Genomic DNA, 21,012 nt, shown 5'->3' with positions numbered 1-21,012 from the left:
TTTTTCAAATCCAAGTATAAGAAAAGGTTTGAATTCATTTAAAACACCTAAGGCTAGGATAGAATGGGGTAATTTGGAATCAATTCTAATTTCGAATTTAATTTTTTTCACTCTTTTAGATGGCCAAAAAGCAAAAAAAAAAACTATGAAGAAGCATTGTCTGTTTTTTCTTACTTTGCTTGTCCTCTATTTTGTGATCTCTTTTTTCCTCTGTGCATCTAAAACAGAAAATCTCAGAATTTCAGATTGAAAATGATTCCAAATTACGCTATTTTACCCTGTATTGGATTCACATCTTATTCAAATTTTGATTATATTAATTCATTACACTATCACTATCAATTTCGAAAGTATTTCGCAATCATGACCATTTCGTAACTCTCGATATGAATTTTCTCTCAGTGTAGACAATCGTCAAGTGGTGTATATATGTACGTATTAATATCAAATAAAATCTATTAGGGTTGGTTTCAACTGAAAACTCTTAAGAGAAAGTGTGTGGTAGTGTATGTGTGAATTTTGGAGAAAATGCCAGGGAAACTTCGCGTTTTCACCAAAAGGCGTCTGCGCACATGAAAGACGCTAGATGGGTGAAAAAATGGGCGGAGTTTGATTGCCATGTACAGTCGGGAAAATTGAATCCTCAACCCCGTCCTGACTAGTTTTTCCTCCTTTAGCAAATCCAATACAATTCACTTTATCTGCACACCGCATAATCACAAAATCCCCTCAATGCCAAATATTGAGCAATATGCCAAAAAATCTGCCATATCGTCACGTCATGTGTACAAAAAAGAAAAAAATTAAAAAAGTAAAATAAGGTAAAGTACCCTTTATTCGACCGGTTCCTCTATTCGACCGGTAGATTTATTTATTCAATTTAATTATATTTGCTATAATATTTTGTGTATGATCTAACATTAATAGGTCAATTATTCTTTAAATAATACGAATCAGTGACAAATTCATAGAAATTGATGAAATTCACCATCAAATATTCAAAAATTGACCCACCGGTCGAATAGAGGAACCCGGTCGAGTAAGGGTACTTTACCTTACCTGAGAATCTTTGAGTCCCAAACGTTCAGCCAATTTTTTCCTGTCCGGTTTACTGATGTACTTCTGCATCTGAAATCGCTTTTCGAGGCCCTTCCGCTGAGAGTCTGCAATTTTTGAGAGAAAAGTATTATGGATTACGAAAGTACTTACACAAGATGCAACGGAAAGTATATCATTTCACTCAGCCAGTGTAGAGAGAAAATTAATTACAACTTTTATTGCACATCAACAGTATTAAGATGGATAATGTTATGAGAATGACAAACTCTACAAACTCGAGAAATGTTCTCATAGTACTTGAGACATGAGACATTTACACCAGGATTATATCGTAACTCACTGGTTTGGAAGTAAATGGTGTATAATATTCTAAAGCAGCCCAGCATGCAGCCCAGTTCAAATTAAATTAGATTTGAAAAGTAGATCAAATATCATAGATTAACCCTTAAGAGGAAGTGGGCACCTTTGAATTTGGGAACCTTTGAAATATGGTTTGCTGGACTTTATTATGATATAATTTAGCTAGACAATTAATTGTGAAGCTAAGTCTCAAATCCATTTTAAAATTCTTAAAATAGGGGAAACCTTAATTTCAAAGGTATCTCAATTCAAAGGTGCCCCACTTTCTCTTATACTAAATAAATTAATCATTTGTTAAATGAAGTTTATTCTGTGTTTTTTTCCTGAATAAATCGAATTTGAAAACTATTTAATTCTATTTTAAGTTTTAAATTTATAAAAAAAAACATAAATTAAGTAGATATTCGTTTTTCCAAACACCCAATAAATTTGAATTTGAATTTACTGCTTGAATTCCACAGAGAGAGCAGTAGAGGAAACCCTTGCAGCTTGATAATGTTACAGCTCCGTTAAAAGTCGATTTTCTTTTTATATTTTACTAAATAAATATACCTTATGACATTGCAGCTTTGCAAAGGATCATTTAAACTTATTGATCACCGGTTTTAGGAATATCACACTGTACTGTATTATGCCCAACGCACAATAAATATTGTTTTGTAAATATATTTATGACATTTCAATGAGAGTGAATGAGATCTAGATCTAGTCATTTTGCTCACTCTCATGGGAAATTTTGAAAACATATTTACAAACAAAAGTTATTGTGCGCTGAGCTTTACACTGTGAAAGCACTCTGGAATATTTAACTCATTGATGGATTCCTTGGAATTTTTCACAAAACGTAAAAAAATATTTAACATTTTCACGAAAAACTCGAAGAAAACAGACTATTCCCCATCAAAATGAAACTTCATCAGATGTTTTTGTTTTTCTTTTGTCAATTTAACACTTGGAAGGACCCTAGTAGCAGCCGCTGCCAATTTAGTTTTCAATTTAGTTTTTTATAGTGAAGAATATATTATTTCGCCTGGAGACCCGATTGAATGCGTGCAGAATTTATCTGGCTATTTTTTCGTTATAAAATTTTTAATAAAAATTAAATATTAATGTAAATATATTGCAAAAACAAAAAACTGCACTCGGAAGGACCAAGTGGCAGTAGCTGCCATATGCATTTTATATGGCAGTTTGACGTTCTGCAGATGTAATTTTCTTGATTGTTAGTGTATAAAAGCCTTAAAAGAACAAATTGAAAGTGTTTTTGCAAATTATAGAGAAGAATTATGGGAAATATTGAATTGGGAAATATGTATGAAATATGAATAATTATGGGGATTATTCAATTTTTCTCTTATTTACCAAAGCTCAAAATCCATTTTGTTAAGCGAAGTTAATAGAAAATAGTTAATAGTATTAACTATTGTTCATTATGTAGAATTTTTGCTTTGAAAAATAAGAGAAAAATTGAAATATTCAAAGGCTGCCGCATTCAAAGGCAGACCACTTTTCCTGACGCCATGATTCTGATAAAAATGAAAACATCGAATGGTTAAAAATCTTTAGATACAGTACCCAAGGAGGTGAAATTTCTGATTCAGACACCAGAAAAGAACTGACTGAGGCTCCGAATGTTAAAATATATGTAAAAATATTAAAATATTATGTAAAATCCGATAAGTGGCAGCGGCTGCCACTTGGTCCTTCCGTGACACTTTTAGTTAGAGTTCTTCAAAGTGTTAAACATGAAGTTTAAATCTGTTTATGATAGATGTGATTCTATCATTGTCAGTTCAGTGTATTTCAATTCGAAATTTCCACATTTCACTTTTTAATTGGTCATTGATCGTTTTCGTAATCAGTGATATTCAAAAGATGTTCAATAAGATAGATTTTAGATGTTTTAGAAAAAATCCAAGGATCACAATAGGTGTGATTATGAAAGGATTACAGTAGACTCTCTCTCAATCGGGCATTTGGGACAAAATATCGTCCAAATTATCGTGAGATTTTGGCATCAATATTATTGTAAATTCCACAAAAAGCGCTCAAATATAAAGAATTACAAACTACAGCGAATTTGAACAAATTTGCTTTAAAATCAAACGTGAATATCGTGAACAAATTTTTGTGCCTGATTGAAAAAGAGCCGATTGAGCGAGAGTCTACTGTACACCTAATTGACTGTCAGAATGCAGTGAAACACTCTGGTTTTTAAAATGTGAAAGAAACATCTCTAAAAAAAATTGTATAAAAGTAATTATAAAACGTAAAGTACATCTTACAAACAATCAAAACAAGTAGATTAATGATCTATCCAAATACTGATGTGAAATTTTTGTATCTGGACGTAGGGTTTACGGTGAAAATAATGTGTACATAGGCGAACAAATTTTGTACGTAGCTGAGCAAACCAGACAGCTTTGTAAAAATTTCCACTATTTTTTTTTGTAAATTTTCTGTAGTGGTAAATCCAAGTTTTTTTTTTTAAATCTTGTTTTTTTTTAACATTGATAGGAAACGCATTGTACGATATTTCTTTCATTTTTTCATATATTGTAGAGGTTACCTAGGCGGATCTAAGGAGCGTATATTTCAATTAATGGTATCATATTTGGGCTCGTTGGAAAGATCTTAAAATTAATGAACCGTTTCCAATCGTTCATGAACATGTTCATAACCGATAACAAATTTTATCCGAGGTTTTAATTTATTACAGTAGAACCCCGCTATAGGCCATCGCTATATAGTCCAAAATTTATCGACTGTTGATTTCAAAACACTGATTTTAAGTTAGGTTATGTTTTTTAGTACGCCACATGCAATGTTGTCATAATTATTTTAATATTTTTGCCAAACTCTATTGAGTAGTTGTGATAATTGTGGTCCATAATGAAGAGAGCAAGGACAAGTACCACAAACGCAGAGAAAGTGGAAGTCGTCGAGCAATTTCAATACAAAAAGTCGTTGATAATTTTAAAAAGTGACATGGACAATAGTGCGACCCAAGTGTCAAATCTGAAACCAAATATGGCATATAGCGAGGCTCTACTGTACTCCTAAGTTATTTTTGGCGATGTTTTAAGTAATACAAAAATCGGTTTAAATCGGTTATGAACCGATAAACTTAAGAAGAAATTGTCCAGTAGTAAAATCTGCGAAATTCATAAACTTGTAAATACTTTTCTTATTCTCATGAATTGATCCAATAAAAAGCTTCAATAATAACCTCAGAAAAATAATATTTCGTAAAATTGTCCGGAAATGTTTGTCAATTCTTATTGTGGACTTAAGAAATGTTCGTAAATCGTATAATCCACTTAAAAGTTCATAAATGTGCTTTTTCACAAACATTGTTCGTAACCCAATAACTTCACGAGCATTTTATGTTGTTTTACAAACATTTCTTTGCAAATTTTTTGTAACTGAGCAAAAATTATAGCCAAGAGATTACGTAACGAATTATATTTGTGAAAAAATATAAACTTTTACAAACATTTTAGCGGGTTATATAACATACGAAAATTTCGTAAGTCCTCAATGGGAATTCACACTGAAGAGAAATCCGAAAAATTAATATAACATTCCGGAAATGTTAATTTTACCCTGCATTATTGATCCGAAATCGGTATAAATATTATGGGTTAAAGTTACCCTTTTTCATGTCAATTTTACATTAAAAATGTTGATATATTTTTACACTTAAAAAGTGTTAAAGTTACGAGGAAAAAAAGTTAATCGCACCCCCTTTTTTCCTCAGTGCAATCATTTACGAACAATTTTACGAAATATTTTTTTCTGTGCATATAAATGATGCGAAAGTACTTTTAAGGTGTATTATCTGGGTAATAAATTCAAGCATTTCTCAAAGCCTGGGACGCTTTGCCATTTCTTTTATGTCTTTTATATTTTTCTGCAGTGATAAATGGAGTTTATGGAAATTATTCCTTCTACCAAAAGAATATTGCAAAATAGGTTTGTTTTTTTTATTTTTAATTAAAAAATATTTTTTTACATCAATAAATCTTATGATTTTCCACACTCTAGTTGAAAGAAATTTTCATATTATATAAAACTTGAATGGACTGTAAAGCAATTCAATTGTATGTAATATGCACTTTTGTATGCACTACAAATTAAAGAACTTTTGCAATTTCTAAAATTTATACATTTTTGCTCAATATGCTATCATTCATTTAGATGAGTGGTCTAAGTTGGGTAAAGAAGTTCTTAAAAAATTTAAAATCCAGCAACAGAATTTCAAACTAGGACACTCACGTCATTACAACGTCATAAGTCAGTCAAAGTTTAACAAACAATCCCCGTCTATTTTCTCTCTCAGACTTAATGACTTACCTGAAAACACTGCTCTCCGCATCATCCCCCGTCGTGGCTTTCCTCGTGTGGAGTGTGCCCACGGGAAACCCTGACCCGGAGGTAGGGGAAACACCTGGGGACCACTGCCACCTAAAAAGGATATTGAATTGCAAAGCATGAGATGGGAAGATAAGCACGTGCTGCAGAAGGGATATACCAACCTCCCATGTAGGGATTTCGACAGTGTGCCAGAAGGGAGTGCAAGTGCGGGTGGTTGAGGCCATGGTGAAGGAAGGGTGCCGGACGACTAGCCAGCGGCTTCGCGATGACTTTGTTGTCGCGTGAATGCTGAAGGCGCGCTTCATCCCCATCCGTTCCATTGGTCGGATGCTGAAGCCCATTCTGATGCGGTGGGGCGTGGGTCAACTGGTGAGGGTCTCCCTCGCCACCCACCACGATATGCTGCTGCTGATTGCCATTCACGAGGAAGCCGGGATTTGCTAATTGGTTGTGGTGGATTAAATTATGTTGAATGTAAGGCCAGATATGCGGTTGGATGAATTCTGCAAATGGAAAAATGAACGCATTTTAATTAGCACAGACAGTGGTTTGAGACTTTTTTCGCTGGCATTCTGCAAATGGGAAATGAAAGTCGATGAAAATGACGGATCTATTCCCAAATACCACATATCATCGTGGAAATTGTGGCTAGGGTGGTAGCACAGGTCATGGTCAATAATATACTCATTGCTATGTATCAGAAGTTCTCAATATCAGTCAATAAAATTAATATATTAAAAATAATTGAAATTGTTCTCTTTTGAAGAGTTTTTTTTTAAGATGGCAAAGCGCCCCAGCTTTGCGGAATGCTCGAATTCACGAGAAAGATCTCTTCGTGTATTATCTTTCTGCATGCTTTTTGGGTGCATACTGTTTCACTACCAATTAAGGGCAGAGTCACATTGACAGTCAAATACTCAACTGTATTTAGTTAATTTACGCGTTTTCATTGCAATTATACGCAAATTCTCAATTACCGTATTACCTTATCTTATTTTCGGTGGCACTAGATTAAAATAAAATAAAAAAAATGAAGAAATAAAACGAAAATGCGATAAACGGTGAGCAAAAAAAACTACGAGAAATTAATCGTATAGTTTTTCTGCTCACCGTTTATCGTATTAGGTCAGATTCTTAACAATCTCACCTACTATAATCCTAACAAAATTTCATGTCGTCCGATCGCGCTCAAATTTGGCCAAAATGTGTTTCGCCACTTCCTGATCACGAATATATGGGGGGCTAAGTTACGTTCCCGGCCGGCCGGCCGGCCGTCCGGCCGCTCTTTGGAGCTTAATAGCTCCTAAACTAAAAAAGATATCGACTTGCGGTTTTCGGCAAAGGTTAAATATCGTATGAAAATTGCAACATGGTGCATTGACCCCCCACCCCCCACCCCTCCTTCCGCCATTTTGAAGACCCCCCTTTTTTTGTTTTCTTAATGGCTCCGCCCCTATGGCATCGAGCGGGCTCAAATTTTAGTATGTTATAGCCGGGCCTTAGAGCTTTCCATCAGTACCAAACTTAAGGTCCCCCGACCCCCCTGACCCGAGCTATAAGGGTCCAAAAAAAATTTCTTAAAATGGCCATAACTCCGGTTCTAATTGTCAGAATTTAAAAAGTGAGGGCTTTTTGGAAAGCTCTCGTGAAATGCCACTTCCCCTTCTAACATCACAAGTTCATAAAACCACCGCTAGGGGCGCTATTATTAAAAAGAAAATTTTTAAATCTTTAAAGTTAAATAACTTAAAAATTCCTTATGCAATCGGGCTGAAATTTTAGTATGTTGTAGCCGTTGATTATACCTATCAAACAAAAAAAACCTTAAGTCGATCCATAACCCCTGACCCGAGCTATAAGGGGTCAAAGTTCGAACATTGACCGGCCTCTATCTCCGGTTCTAATTAACATATCGACATAAATTTTACCTTTTTGGTTTCGTCTCGATGAGCACTTTCAGATGGAAGTTCAAAAAGTCACCACAGGTGGCGCTGTGATAGCGTCAAAATTCATCGAAATTCAAAGACATTTTTATCTCCGCTTCTATGTGACCGATTTTGATGAATGAGGGCTTAAACGAAAGATCTCACCAAATGCTACAACTTTCTAGAATATTTGAACTTCGTGGGACCAACACCAGGGGCGCCACAGTCGAAAAACCAATTTCAATATCACATAACCTCAATTATCTCGACACGTGCTTAACCGATTTTGATGATTACTTCGACATAATTGTAGAGCACATTTGTCTCTACATTTCGTCCATACATCATTTTCCACTCAGACCACGCTATCACTCCGATTTTGCCGTTTAAGTGTGAAAAAATTGATTTTTCCCATAATAACGCTTTGAAATCACTCAGATACCAATTTGACTGCCTCTACTCTACCGAGACACTTAAAATAGGGTTTTAAATGGAAAGTCCCACAAAAGACAACAATTCTTTGATATAGTTGAAGTTCAACAAATGATTACTTGGGGAACTCTGGATGAAAAAACGAGTTAAGAAACAAAAAACCTCGCTTATCTTGGCTTCTGAGTAATCAATGAGTTCAAGTTCTACGGCAAAATTATAGAGAACATTCTGGTCTACATTTCACCCATATAACACTTTTCTGTCAGTTCATCCAAATCCTTGATTTTTTGGTTTAAATACAAAATTTGTATAATTTCACGAATTTGATTCAAGATAACTGAATGGCGTCTCCCAACTTCAGCTCCAAATCGAATTTGCATGCACTCCGAGTTAGCTCACGTTAAGAATCTCACCTACATAAGCCGGTTAGGATTATCTGTCCTTTTTCGTTTTATTTATTCAATTTTCTTATACTATTTTCATCTAATGCCACCGGGTATGAGATAAGGTAATACGGTAATTGAAAATTTGCGTGAGAATTGCAATAAAAATGCGTAAATTAACGAAATACGGTGAGGCTTTGACGGTGACGGTGAGCATACTGTCAATGTGATTCTGTCCTAAATTGATTCATAAATATAAAAGATCATTTCAAAATAAAAAATTGCTTTAAAAAAGTAGATTTTAGAATATTTTATCATGAGTTTAAATCATATGGACAATAAACGTCAAGCCGAGAACACATTCATGAATGTATCACCGAATAATTACATTGATAGATAGATAGATCGATAATTTATGTATTTCATCAACAATGTCTTAATAGCGCGTTACAATAAGATTTTTGTGAGATGTTTATGACTTTGCGTCCACCGCCGTCTTAGCGTTGGTGTCCAACCTCCAAAGCAAAACGGTGGAAAAGCTTTTTCGTAGATTGTATATGCCACGGTAAATTATTCATCAGATGTATGATAAACACCTTGTAACAAAATGATTTCATATAAAATCATAAAGAAAAAGAAACAAGAAAAAAACTGATCTGTTGAACTTGCGCGGTTTTAAGCATTGTTTCCAATTAAGTCCGATGCAGTCGGATTGGAAAATTCAAGATCTTTCAGAAAAATCCAAATTTAAGCAAATCTATTGGAAAATATGCCCTCCAAAGTAGTTAACCTTTGGCCTTGAAAAATTCGATATCGAAATGTTATTCGAATGTAGGTACCGTAAGTGGTGGTGGCTTTGTCCCCTGCGGGTGACTTTGACACCCTATAACAGCTTACGAGCTTTTCTTTAATTCTAATGTTTAAGAACGGTTAAAGACCATCCTGAAGTTCTAGAATTAAAGAAAAGCTTACGATCAGGAGGACGTCAAAGTCACCCATACTTACGGTATCTAAGGACAGAATATTTGCCTTGACTACCTCCAAAACATATTCGAAAATTAACAAAGTTCTAGGAGCCATTTTCGAAATAAAGGAAAAAATATGGTTTAAAGGGGGTAGGAGGAGGGGGAAGGGAAAGACTGTCCTAGATAATGTTAACCTGTGAGGGGGGGGGGGTCGTCGAAGACTGTAAGTCGATACCTCTCATCGTTTTGCTCTAGCCGTGTCACATTCACAAGTTGAAAGAAAGTCGATTTTATAACTGCTCTGTTTTAAGTTCGAGCAGTAAAAAGTCATTCTAGAATTTGAAGTTATATGAGATCTAACTAAAACAGAGAAGATAATCTCATAACATGAAACTTTCTAGTGGCAAGGACTTTTGACATTTTCGAGTTTAGTATTCGATACATTTAAATATGATTTACGAGCGGGGAAATCAGAATTTGGAAACAAAGAAGACGTCTTTCTTCTTCCGATGTCCACTTTATTCTCTCATCTTTCTATTGATACATGATATTTATATGATTGCTCTCCTTTTGATCTTCTTTGTCTTTTATCAGATATCTATTTTTTGAATTTTATGATCTTATGCCGATTTGAATTTTGTAAGATGTACATTCCTATTCAAGGTAATATAAACATTGTGATTTTTGTAAATTAAACATAAAAGAGTGATCCATATAAGTCGAAACTTTGAAAGATAATTCTCAGAAAAGTTAATATAAACATTTCCACAATCTTTTGTCGATTCAAAAATGAGGACACTTATATGATTTATGATCGTGAGATCTAACTATTTAGAATTTTAAAAACTTGATCATTCTATTTGTCGTGACCTGAATATTCACGAATTAACGTATTGGCCAAATAAGAAAACAAGGTTCATACTCTGTCTTCTGAAACCAAAATTCAAACCTATATATATTCGTAATTTCCTTTTGATAGATCCCATCTTGTGGTTGAAAAAATTCAATGGGATTTATTTCCACCAAATAAAATCCCTAATCAAAACAGAGGCGTTTCTGACAAGAGGTTTTTCACTCCATTTGAAAGTTAAGCAACAGTTATTTATTTTATCCTTAAAACTCATGAATCCTCGCCGTTCCTTTTGAATTCGTGACCGATATAAAAGGAGTTAGGGACTGAGAGATTTTCACTGGGAAAATATCCCTCGAGGGATCTAACTCGTACTTTGTTATTTATTGTTAAGCACATTGTTATTCTTGCACCGCGTAAATCCTCCTCTTTTTCTGCCGACGATGTTCCGAGGAGGCTGCAAAAACAGCAATCATCATCGTTTTGCATTATGAATTATTATTGTCGATGTTGTCGCCCAAAATCCACGAGTTGTATACCTTTTTTTTTGTGCATTCCTAGTGCATCCCAGGACCAATTGCACATCGACAATTACAGCCACACTCGATGGCATAAAAAAAGAGAGTCACAGGAGGATGGAATAAAATAATAAAATATAAATCCACCCATTGTCCGGAAAAACGATCGAAAACATCCTGAAAAAAACAACATGGGGATTGCCTTTTTTATGGACTTTCAATACACAATTATGGGCTGTTCAATTCTTTTTTTTTTGCCATGCATTTGCTTCATTGCTTTATTGCTGTTGCATTGTGTCTTATTGCCACTAATATTTTATGATGGACTCAGAAATGATCCTTTCTAACATAATGCGAAAATAAGTGTGAGATTTTTGTCATTAATACCTCGTTATTTAGCATCCAATCCCATCCATTTCCTGGTGAATTTTCCATTACACTTTTTGATGGAAATTTGAAGTGAGTTTTCATGTATTTACTTTTAGCAGTGACCCGCAAAACAAGAGGAAAAACTAAATATTTTATTGATAGGATTCTATCTATTAAACATTGTACATGTAATATTAATTCCTGCAAAATATTTTAGTTTTATTATATTTCTGATTAGTTAAAATTCAAAATCGTACAAAAAAGAGTCATAAATATAATGTAATGTTATTTTAATACCTCGAAGATAATGCCTTATACTTAAACTTAATAAACCTAAAATTAATAAAGTTATACACTTCAATTAACTTTCAATATCATACAAGGAAAATTTGCGATTTAGTTTTTCATTTGTCATTTTTCATTGGTCATTTATAGGTACTTAACCGATTCATTACCGATTGTGATTGAAGAAATCGGGTTGGAAATTTCAAGACCTTTCCAAGAAATCCAAAATTATCCAAATCGGTTGAAAAATAGACCCTCTAAAGTAAAAATGAAAAAAAATTTAAAAAAATGTAAAAACTTTCAAAATTCAAGATGGCGATATTTTTTATGTCATAGGTATGTTTGGACGAAATGTTCCCCTGGACTACCTCCAAAACGTATCCAAAATAATAGAAATCGTTTGAGCCGTTTTTGAAAAACAGAAAAACAAAAAAAGGAGTTGGAAGGGTTGGAAAGGTATAGAGGGGCAAAGTAATACACGTCTGGTGTTATTGTTTTTTATTATTGGTGGTCACTGAAAACCGGAACTAATTATCTATTACCTTTTAACCTCCAGGACGGTGACAAGTTGAAAAAAATCGATTAACTGCTGTCTCTTTGAGTTCGATCAGTGAAAAATGATCTTCAAATAATATGGAAATTTTTTCTGAGAATAATATGCCTCGATATTTGTTTTAAATGGTTTTAAAAAATATGTAACTGGTCTCTCTTTATGTTTTAGCAATAACAAATTCAAAAAGAATATAATAAAATATATGTAGAGGGAAGTGGGGCAGCTTTAAAAATGGGCTTTTTCTCCTATTTTTTTTTATTGGAACTGGTTCTTATCGTGATATTATTTACCTTTACATATCGTCAGTTGGATCAGCATTTGTCGTAACTTTCTCAGCGCCTCATCAGCACTTCTTGTATAGTGTGTGTATTTCCATGGTGTTAGAAGAAGTGCTGATGAGGCGCTGAGAAAGTTACGACAAATGCTGATCCAACTGACGATATCTATTATAAGGTTAAATAACATTAAGATAAACTTTAATTCATTTTAAAAATTTGAGAAAAAAAAGTCCCGTTCAAAGGTAGTCCAATTCAAAGGTATCCCACTTCCCCTTAAGGACAGATCTTAGCGATCCTAGAATAATTTTTCTATTTAATAATCCATCTAGTATATCGACAAATATCAATAAGTTACACGGGAAAAAAGACCCCTCTTCCTCACTTTAAATTACTCTCAAGTGCATGCATAATTTCAGAGTAGCATGATATAAAAATGCATATCATATGCAAGAATTCGATTCCGCCAATTACAATAAAAAATGACAAAAAACAACTCCAACAATAAACTCAAAAGTTTACCTTGTTGATTAAATTATCACTTTCAATAGCGAGATTCACCTCAAGTAAGCAAAATATCGTGAGAATCTCTCGCATTTCGTGTGGCATATTTCTTTTTTTTTTCTTGATATTTTTTTCAGCTGTATTCCAAGTCGAAAAGGCACAGATAAAAAATTACTTATAAACTTCCGATAGCCGGAAGTTGGAACATCGTAAAGAGCAGAAAATCTTCCACAACTTCTTCCTTGGAGACTAATTGTTTCCTCTATGCCTCGAAGGTGAATACTTTTCCACATGCGAAAATTGTAAGAATCAGCCCCAAATGGGGGTTGAGCTTTGTGTTTCTCGTTGGCATTGCTGAGGGGCTAAAAGCCAGCCACACGTGAAAAGCTTCTCATCAGAAGCGTTGAGGTGAAGTGTGAATTTCTCACTTGAATTAACGCCTTTTGGCGCATTTAGTTCCGTTCTCAACTGTAAAATACTTCGTACCATTTTCACCGTTTTTGGGGGGAAATTTGGTGATGAGATTCACAGAATAGAGTCTACCTATTAAATAATATTTTCCACCCTATTCAGTATCAGGAAGGGACGATGGTAAAAGAAGTTCTACGGATTGAATAAAATTTTCTGGATGTTATTGATAATTCTTCTAAATTTTGTATGTCTCTTTTAGTTTTTGAGGTAGGGTATAATAACCTAATTCAGAACCTGATTTAAATGGGAACATTTTGGAGTAAAACTTATCATTATGAATAGATCTTCGAGTTATCTTGAGTACAAATAAACAAACAAGGAACATGTGAATAAAACTTTAGGAAACTAGAAATTATTTTGTAAACATTTGTTTTCACAGCGCACAAGAATTTTGTATCGTCGTTTGTGGCTGACATTGCACTCTGCTATCCGTAACACTCATACATTCTACCACTTATTGATGATCTTCACCGATCCGGTCTACCATTTCAAAGTATATAGGGATATGTCACGTTTTAAGTAACGTACAAGGATCTTCAAAAGGATGTTTGTAGTTTCAGTAATAGTCAATAAAATGCAAATATAGGTATTTTGACAAAAAAAAAAACGGCTCTATGAAATGTTATCAAAAAGTCTAATTTCAAAATCGATTTCAGAGTAATAAATTACCCAAATCTCCTTTCTAGGAACGCATGACTTTTGTCACAAAACGGCATATAACGGTCATTCTAAAGCTTTATTGGAAAAGTACTTGAATAAAAATCTTCCAATTTATATGAGGCATTACGATAATTTGTCCGAGATCTACAAGCTGGCATGGTCGCCATTTTGATTTGAAGTTTCTGTCCACCAATTTGAATAACTGCCAAAAACCTAAAACTAGTCCGATTGAACTGAAATTTTAATATGTTTTAGCTGATATTAAGACCTTTTCAGCACATATATGTAATCCGACCTAAATCAGGTGATTGTCTGTATACAGGGACTCGCGGGACTCCAATTTAAAAATTTTGACACTCTCATGAATACAGACATACGGGGTGCTGTCTTTATTGAAACCATCACAAAAAAGACAGTGCTATCGTTAGATAATGAAGTTTTAAAACAAATAAAAGAGAAGTAATGTTTATGCTTATAAACAGCATATTATTTGAGGGTCTGAATTGTTGCTGCAAAGATGAAAAAAACAAAAATTATGAATTTTTCGTTTATATTTTTTTTAATTATGTAAGAGTAAATAATTATAAAAAATAAAAGCCTCAACCATTTTTAATGATTACTGAAACATTTGATTTATGTCTCAGATTTTCAAGGTTAAAAAATAAAAACCGCCGAAATATTAATATATCCAAATTTTAAAATTTGAGCCTGTATATCTAGGTAAATGCTGGGCCTAGACTGAAACATAGATATGTCGTGAAAAGGTCTTGATATTAACCACAACATACTAAAATTTCAGTCAAATCGGACGATTTTTAAGTTTTGACAGTTATTCAAAATTGCGAACCGAAACGTCAAATCAAGGTGACGACCTTGCATCTTACTTTTAGACTTGAACACCTTCACTGTACTTTATTATTTGAAATTGTTATTTTTTTAGTATTTATTAAAAAGTGCAAAAAAGGGATAAGGTGCACCTGCACCTTATCCCAAATGCAAGCCTTTTTTCTTAATTTTTTTTGACATAGTAAAAGTTTATAAAATAAATGCTAGTGGCACAAAATTCATTTATCAATAACTGAATATAAATAATTTTAACCATTCACACCCACCCTTTCATTTTGACTACCCATTTTTAAGGGGTAAAGTTGAAAAATAGCGAAAAATAGTGCAAAGTTACTCGCAACGACCGGCATTTCAAAAAATTCAATGATTTGTCCGTTACTAATGGTCTTAAATTTGATATACAAAACGAAAAGTTTTAGGTTTTTCAATATTATTAATTTTTAAATCAGACCACATAAAAAAATTTAAAGTCATATGACATTGCTATATTGTTACAAAATTTTTCTACAAAATTGAAAAACAAATTTAAAATAAAAGATTTTAAAAGCTTGTAAAGCACTTTTAGAGATTATTGAGTAAATGATATATTCATAGAACATCCTTAGACCTTTATGTTTCTGATTATAAATATTATTTTCCAACATTTTTCAATATTATGATCTGCGAAGAATTGATTTGGATATATTCGATACATTTTGCGCAAAGTATTTTATTTGCAAAATTACTATAAACAAAATTTTTACTTATATTTTTATCCGAACAAGAACATTCTTTTATTTCTCGCAAGTACACTGTTCTCATTTTTTAGTTCTCACATTTTTAGTCGAAAAATTCGAATATCATAAGAAAATACATTTTCACCAAGTACTAAATTCTGTTTTTTATCTGTTCATCATAATTTTCACTACCAAAAGCATTCCCTGTTAAACTGCAAATCGTCATCATAACATATTCCTACATAGATGTTAAATATCTTCCAAATTCTCTAAATGTAGACTCAATAGTTTCAATATGGCTCTCCCAAACGTTTCAATAGCATTTAACATTCAATAAAATACTTCCTCAAGTGAGGGTGAAATAATGTGAGAACAAACGATGGTATAAATCCAATAATCACATCCATATAATCTCCCCAAATGGGCTGAGAAAATGAAAGAGTGCCAATAAAAGAGTATAAACCGCGCATTGGAAATTTATTTGGCACTTCGGCACTCTATTGGAAATCACACACAAAGTGTCATAAAACTTTTGGTGCGGGAGTGCTATATAAATTGCTTCCTGCCAATGGATCTGTAAACGTTCTCTCTGGGCGCAATCGATTTGGAGCACTTGCTTCCACAATTGTCTACCCCATCCCAGATCTCCCTCTGGGGATGAGGTAAGCAATTACTGGACTGAAACAGCCGTCGGTGGGTGAAGAATACAGAAAGATACGTCGAAGAATCTGGCGTTCATAGCCATATAGACATCCTGAGTATTGGGGGCCTTCTCATGCCGGCACAGATTTATGTACTATCCTCTCTACCTCTCCACAAATCCTCCAGAAGGAGCGATACGTGCTGCAGAAAGATCCCCCTGAAGGCGAGTACATGCATTGTTTAAAAGAGGGACCGAGCTTCTCGTAAGTGAGCCACCAGCTGACGCGATTTATATATTACTCCAAAGTGGTTCACCATTTACCCATCCCCCAAACACTTTTCGCCATTAGTCCTCATAGACAGGGGGTTGCTCCCCTTTGAAAACCCAATGGAAATTATACACTGCTCGCAGCGTAATTATGTCGTTTTATTTCAATTTTCCCCATTTTTATGTTCGCCCCTCCCCACCGGATATTTAGCAGAAGTCGGATTCTGCATTTATCATTCTTCTGCGCCTGTTTTTTATTCTCTTTATTTAATATAGGAATTCCTCGATGGTTCTCAAACGGAATTTCTAATTAGAGGTTCGGCCAGACCTACAGGTTTAACAGATGACCGGCATTGTTAATTTATTCAAGGAAGTTATTAAGAAATTTAAATAGTTTCCGTAATAAAGTCTCCGAAGAATATTATGATTAAAAAAGAATAATTAGGCGAATGCGATTCTTAAAAAGCGTAGAATTCATATGTGTATAATAACGGAAGGTCTATCCAGCATAGAATGGTCCTAATGTCGATATGTAACATCTTTGAAAATACAATAAATCGTGATCCTAAGCAGTTACGTTAGTCATGAAGATTTAAAAACAGATCATTTTCTTTTTTCTTTAACAAAATAAAAGGAAATAAAACAAGTTCTTAAGCTTTTAGAACTACAAACCTAAATTGTCTCAATTAGGGTCGAAGGAACACCTCTTCGACGGGCAACCCCAATTGACACTTTTATCAAAAGGTTGAAATTTATTTAGTGCATCTTATGAAATCTAAGTAATAATAACGTTTTTTCATTAATCTGCGTTTTTCGATAAGAATAAATGTTCGAATTTCGTATTCCAAATGGTACAGAGTAGGGTGTCAATAAGTCCTTACATGAGTTCTTAAAGTGGCAATAGGTGTTCCTTTCACCCTAATTATCTAAATTTATCAAAAAAATATTCCTTGGCAAACTCTACAATTTTTTTTTCAAATTTTATTTGAAAAATTATTCGTTCGCCAAACTTTAACAAAGCAATGTGGCTCACTTTTTCTGACTTAAAGTTTCCTTAATTACTTAAGCTTGAAAAAGAAATTGACAATATTGAGAAATTGTAAATTGAAAATGACTAAATTGTAATTCAAGAATTACAGTAGTTCTCTTTCTGTGAAGTACGAGAAATTAAACCTATAATTATTTTGTATTTGACGGTTCATAATGTTGGTAGGTAGAGCAATTTCTTATATTTATGTCATATCTTGATATCTAAAGATTGTGCTAAATATTTTTAAAAACAGGCTAGGACACGGACAGTAGGGGAAAGTGCGCATGTTTCGTACGATCCCACGCTGCTTAATAGGGGAATGTAGACATGGTCCGCAGACAGTAAATCTTCAAACGATGTGAGATTTTTTTCTTTGGTTGCAAAACACTATTTCGTCATTTCTTAGCCATAAGATCGGTAACTATTAACCTCATTATACGAGATGAGAATGGTAGACCAGCTCTTTGCAAACAAGGCGAAAATTCGCATCATTTGAATGTTCACTGTATGCGAACCATGCCTACATTCCCCTAACTAAATTCTTTCTATGTTTCTAAATCAATGTGACTTCGTAATATATTTTTAGAACTGGGCAATTACCCCTAGTTTTTAAAATATGAATACGATGAGTAGTGAACTTAGTGAACACGAACAGTGTACGAAAGAAATTGCTTTAGTGTACGATATTAAGGATTTCGGGATTGTGTAAAATAGGACGTGAATGGAATAACATGGTATTTTTACGTTTGAGCTATGATTCTTTTTACAATCTCTTTTCATATTTAGTTCTTCAGGACGTTTAGAGGTTTAAGGTTCTCTTCATAAAACAATGTCTAAGAAAATATACCATACAGGAGGGTATCGTTACACTGTTCCTAAACAGGATAGTGAAGATAAGTTGAGGAGAGCATTTAAAAGACTGATTTAGATAGATTTGAACAGACAAAATGATCCATGAAGATTTGCTACTCCATTTATTTCTAATTTATACTCAAGGCATGCATGAGTCCATGAATTGAACCAACTTCGCTGACACTAATCAAAGAACTGCGAACTAAAACTGGCTACGTCATAATGGTCATAATGCTTGTGGTATTAAAATATTAAATATATTAAAATTCTATTGCTTTTCTTTGGACTCTACAAATCTGAAATATAGCTGAATAGCTTTATCGGTAGTAAAATTTAATAAATAAACAAGATTTTATGAGAAATTTTAACTTAAAACAGGAAAAAATAAATGTAAATTAGTTATTCAGACTTTAAACGATCAGTGTTCTTTATTGGTTTTTATAAATAAGTTTTCAGAAATAAATTTAAACATTCAGTTTGAAAACTTTGGACTGTTCTAAAATTTACGTGTTTTAAACAAGCGGTTTGTGTACCACTGGAATTGAAGTTCAGTAAGTGAAAGGGTAACTCAAAACTTTAAACTACTGAAACTTATACACAACTTTACATAACATCATCCATTAATAAGGCACGAATGTTTGGTGATGAATAACGATATTTGAGAACATAGTCTTAGATTTACCGTCTATGGAGATATCGGGTTTTGGGTAACAGCGAATTAAGTTTAGAAGTGCCCATTCTTCGTACGATCCTAAGCTGCGTAGGGGAGCCTGGGGCATAATTTGTCAAAACGAAAATTTCAATTTTCACTATTTTCTTAAATAAAAGAAACTGAGGCTTGAAATTTTCTTACAGATCGGTTTCATGAACCTTCTTAAACTTACAAAGTTTCAAGGGATTCGAGGAAGGATTTTGTAAAATAAAAAGATATGAAATTTTGAGCCCTATTTTTGGAATATTTGGCTTACAGAAAATATCAATACTGATTAGCTCAATTTGAGCTCAATGAGAAACCTATGAGTTATTTAGTACAATACGTACTACTAAAGTAGTCTGGCTATTTTCACTTATAGTAGTGGATTTTAAGTGTGTTGTAGTCCGTTTCTGTTATTTATTGATTTTTTTTTAAAGTTATTGACAGTTTGATCCTTTTTAGGTTATTTTATTTGACAGGATATCGGTCAAAATAGGCCTAAGGCCTAAGACCTGAGCAAAGGGATTTAAAGGAAGGATCAAAAAACGTACTACTAATAATCGAATTCAGTCTCTGTCTGACCCCTTCGGCTGGGCATACCATGTATCGTAGATAGTGGCCTTCGGGGGTAATTTTGCATCCCCTGCTATTCGTAAACTTTTCTTTAATACTAGAACTTAAGGATAGTCTTTACCGTCCATGTCTGATCCATAAAGGCCCAGCCTTAATAGCTACAATTAAAGAAAATCTTATGAACAGCAGGGGGCAAAACCAATCGCATCTACGACGGTACATCAATCTATAATTCAAAATCCGAAGACAACGTTTTATGATTCTTACCATTTCTAACTTTGACACAGTCCTTCTTATCACCTAAGATCGCAGATACACTAAACTTAAGCACCGGCTTAGCGGTTTCCTTGAGGATGGTCTCTTTGTCATTGACAAACTCCGCCGCGCCGCACTTCTCACACTTAAATTCCACATCACTGTCCATGGAGCGCCGCGTGAAGTGACCACATTTGGCGCAACAGACCTCAATGGTCATCCGCCCATTGAGCATTGTGTAGGTCCTGAGGAGATCCTCGGGCAGACTGAGACGCTCCTCAGGCTGCTGACTCAACTGCATCTCTGAACGAGTGGGTGAGTCACACAGAGAGTCTTTCAGGTCTGTCGACGTACTCTCCGATTCAGTATCCGACACCAGCGAATCCGGCTGATCGTCCTTGTCATTGAGGATGTTATCGACGAGGAAAGCCGTGGACATATTCACACTTTCGATCCTCGCACAATCACCATGTCAGCATGGACTATAATTATCCCAGAGATCGGTTCACCTGATGTCACCAAAATTCCACCTCATTTGTCACACACCTCCAGATACTTTTTTTCCGCGAACTGGAGCTTAAATATAGGTCAATTGCTTATCACTGTTTTCACGCTCATTTCATGCAAAAATACCCAACATCCCCCTGAAGTGTGGGAGGAATGTTTACACCAAATTATAGCGCGTGTCGCGTCCGGATTGCATACACAACGCTGGAATGTTGTACATTCGAGTGGTAAATGAGCAACAAACAGGCGCCTAGTTAATAGGGGATGATAAGAGCGTGCTAACAAGGCCGTGGCTCTGGCAAAACTGAATGCGGAATCCCAAAAGTCGGGTGCAGTTGTGGAAAATCCAATTGAGGACAATTGAAAATTTTCGGGAGATCGGGTACGAATCCCACCCCTGATTCATTCTGGCGGGGTTTGAGCGCGACATGTGCGAGCGAGAGGGAAGAAGGGTGGAGAAGCCACGGAAGAATTGCCAGAGATGACGATGTGCAGAAGTGGGATGGATTACTGCGCCCAGACATTCTTCAACCCCCGGAGAGTTGCTCACTCCAGTCCGGGTTGAGTGAAACAGAGATAGCACTATATGGGATATTTTTTTAAACAGAAGGCGTGGTTACTTGCGAGTCCTTTTTATTGTATC

General features: G+C 34.4%; 1 protein-coding gene across 1 annotated transcript in view; it reads right to left on the bottom strand.

Annotated features, from left to right (window-relative positions):
* LOC129804988 (uncharacterized) overlaps positions 1–20,675 on the bottom strand; it is a 53,145-nt gene extending 32,470 nt beyond the window's left edge. Inside the window, exons 1-4 of the mRNA XM_055852790.1 lie at positions 19,875–20,675; positions 5,958–6,299; positions 5,776–5,886; positions 1,060–1,163 (exon numbers count right to left, since the gene is read on the bottom strand). Of these exons, the coding sequence (XP_055708765.1) occupies positions 1,060–1,163; positions 5,776–5,886; positions 5,958–6,299; positions 19,875–20,301 (984 nt within the window). The 5' untranslated portion in view covers positions 20,302–20,675. The remainder of the gene's footprint in view (positions 1–1,059; positions 1,164–5,775; positions 5,887–5,957; positions 6,300–19,874) is intronic.
* Between the last annotated feature and the right edge of the window lie 337 nt (positions 20,676–21,012).

The sequence above is a fragment of the Phlebotomus papatasi genome, chromosome 2 (assembly GCF_024763615.1).
Source record: "Phlebotomus papatasi isolate M1 chromosome 2, Ppap_2.1, whole genome shotgun sequence".
NCBI classification, from domain to species: domain Eukaryota; kingdom Metazoa; phylum Arthropoda; class Insecta; order Diptera; family Psychodidae; genus Phlebotomus; species Phlebotomus papatasi.
The sequence above is the reverse complement of the archived record's forward strand: the minus strand, read 5'-3'. Positions and strand labels throughout refer to the sequence as shown.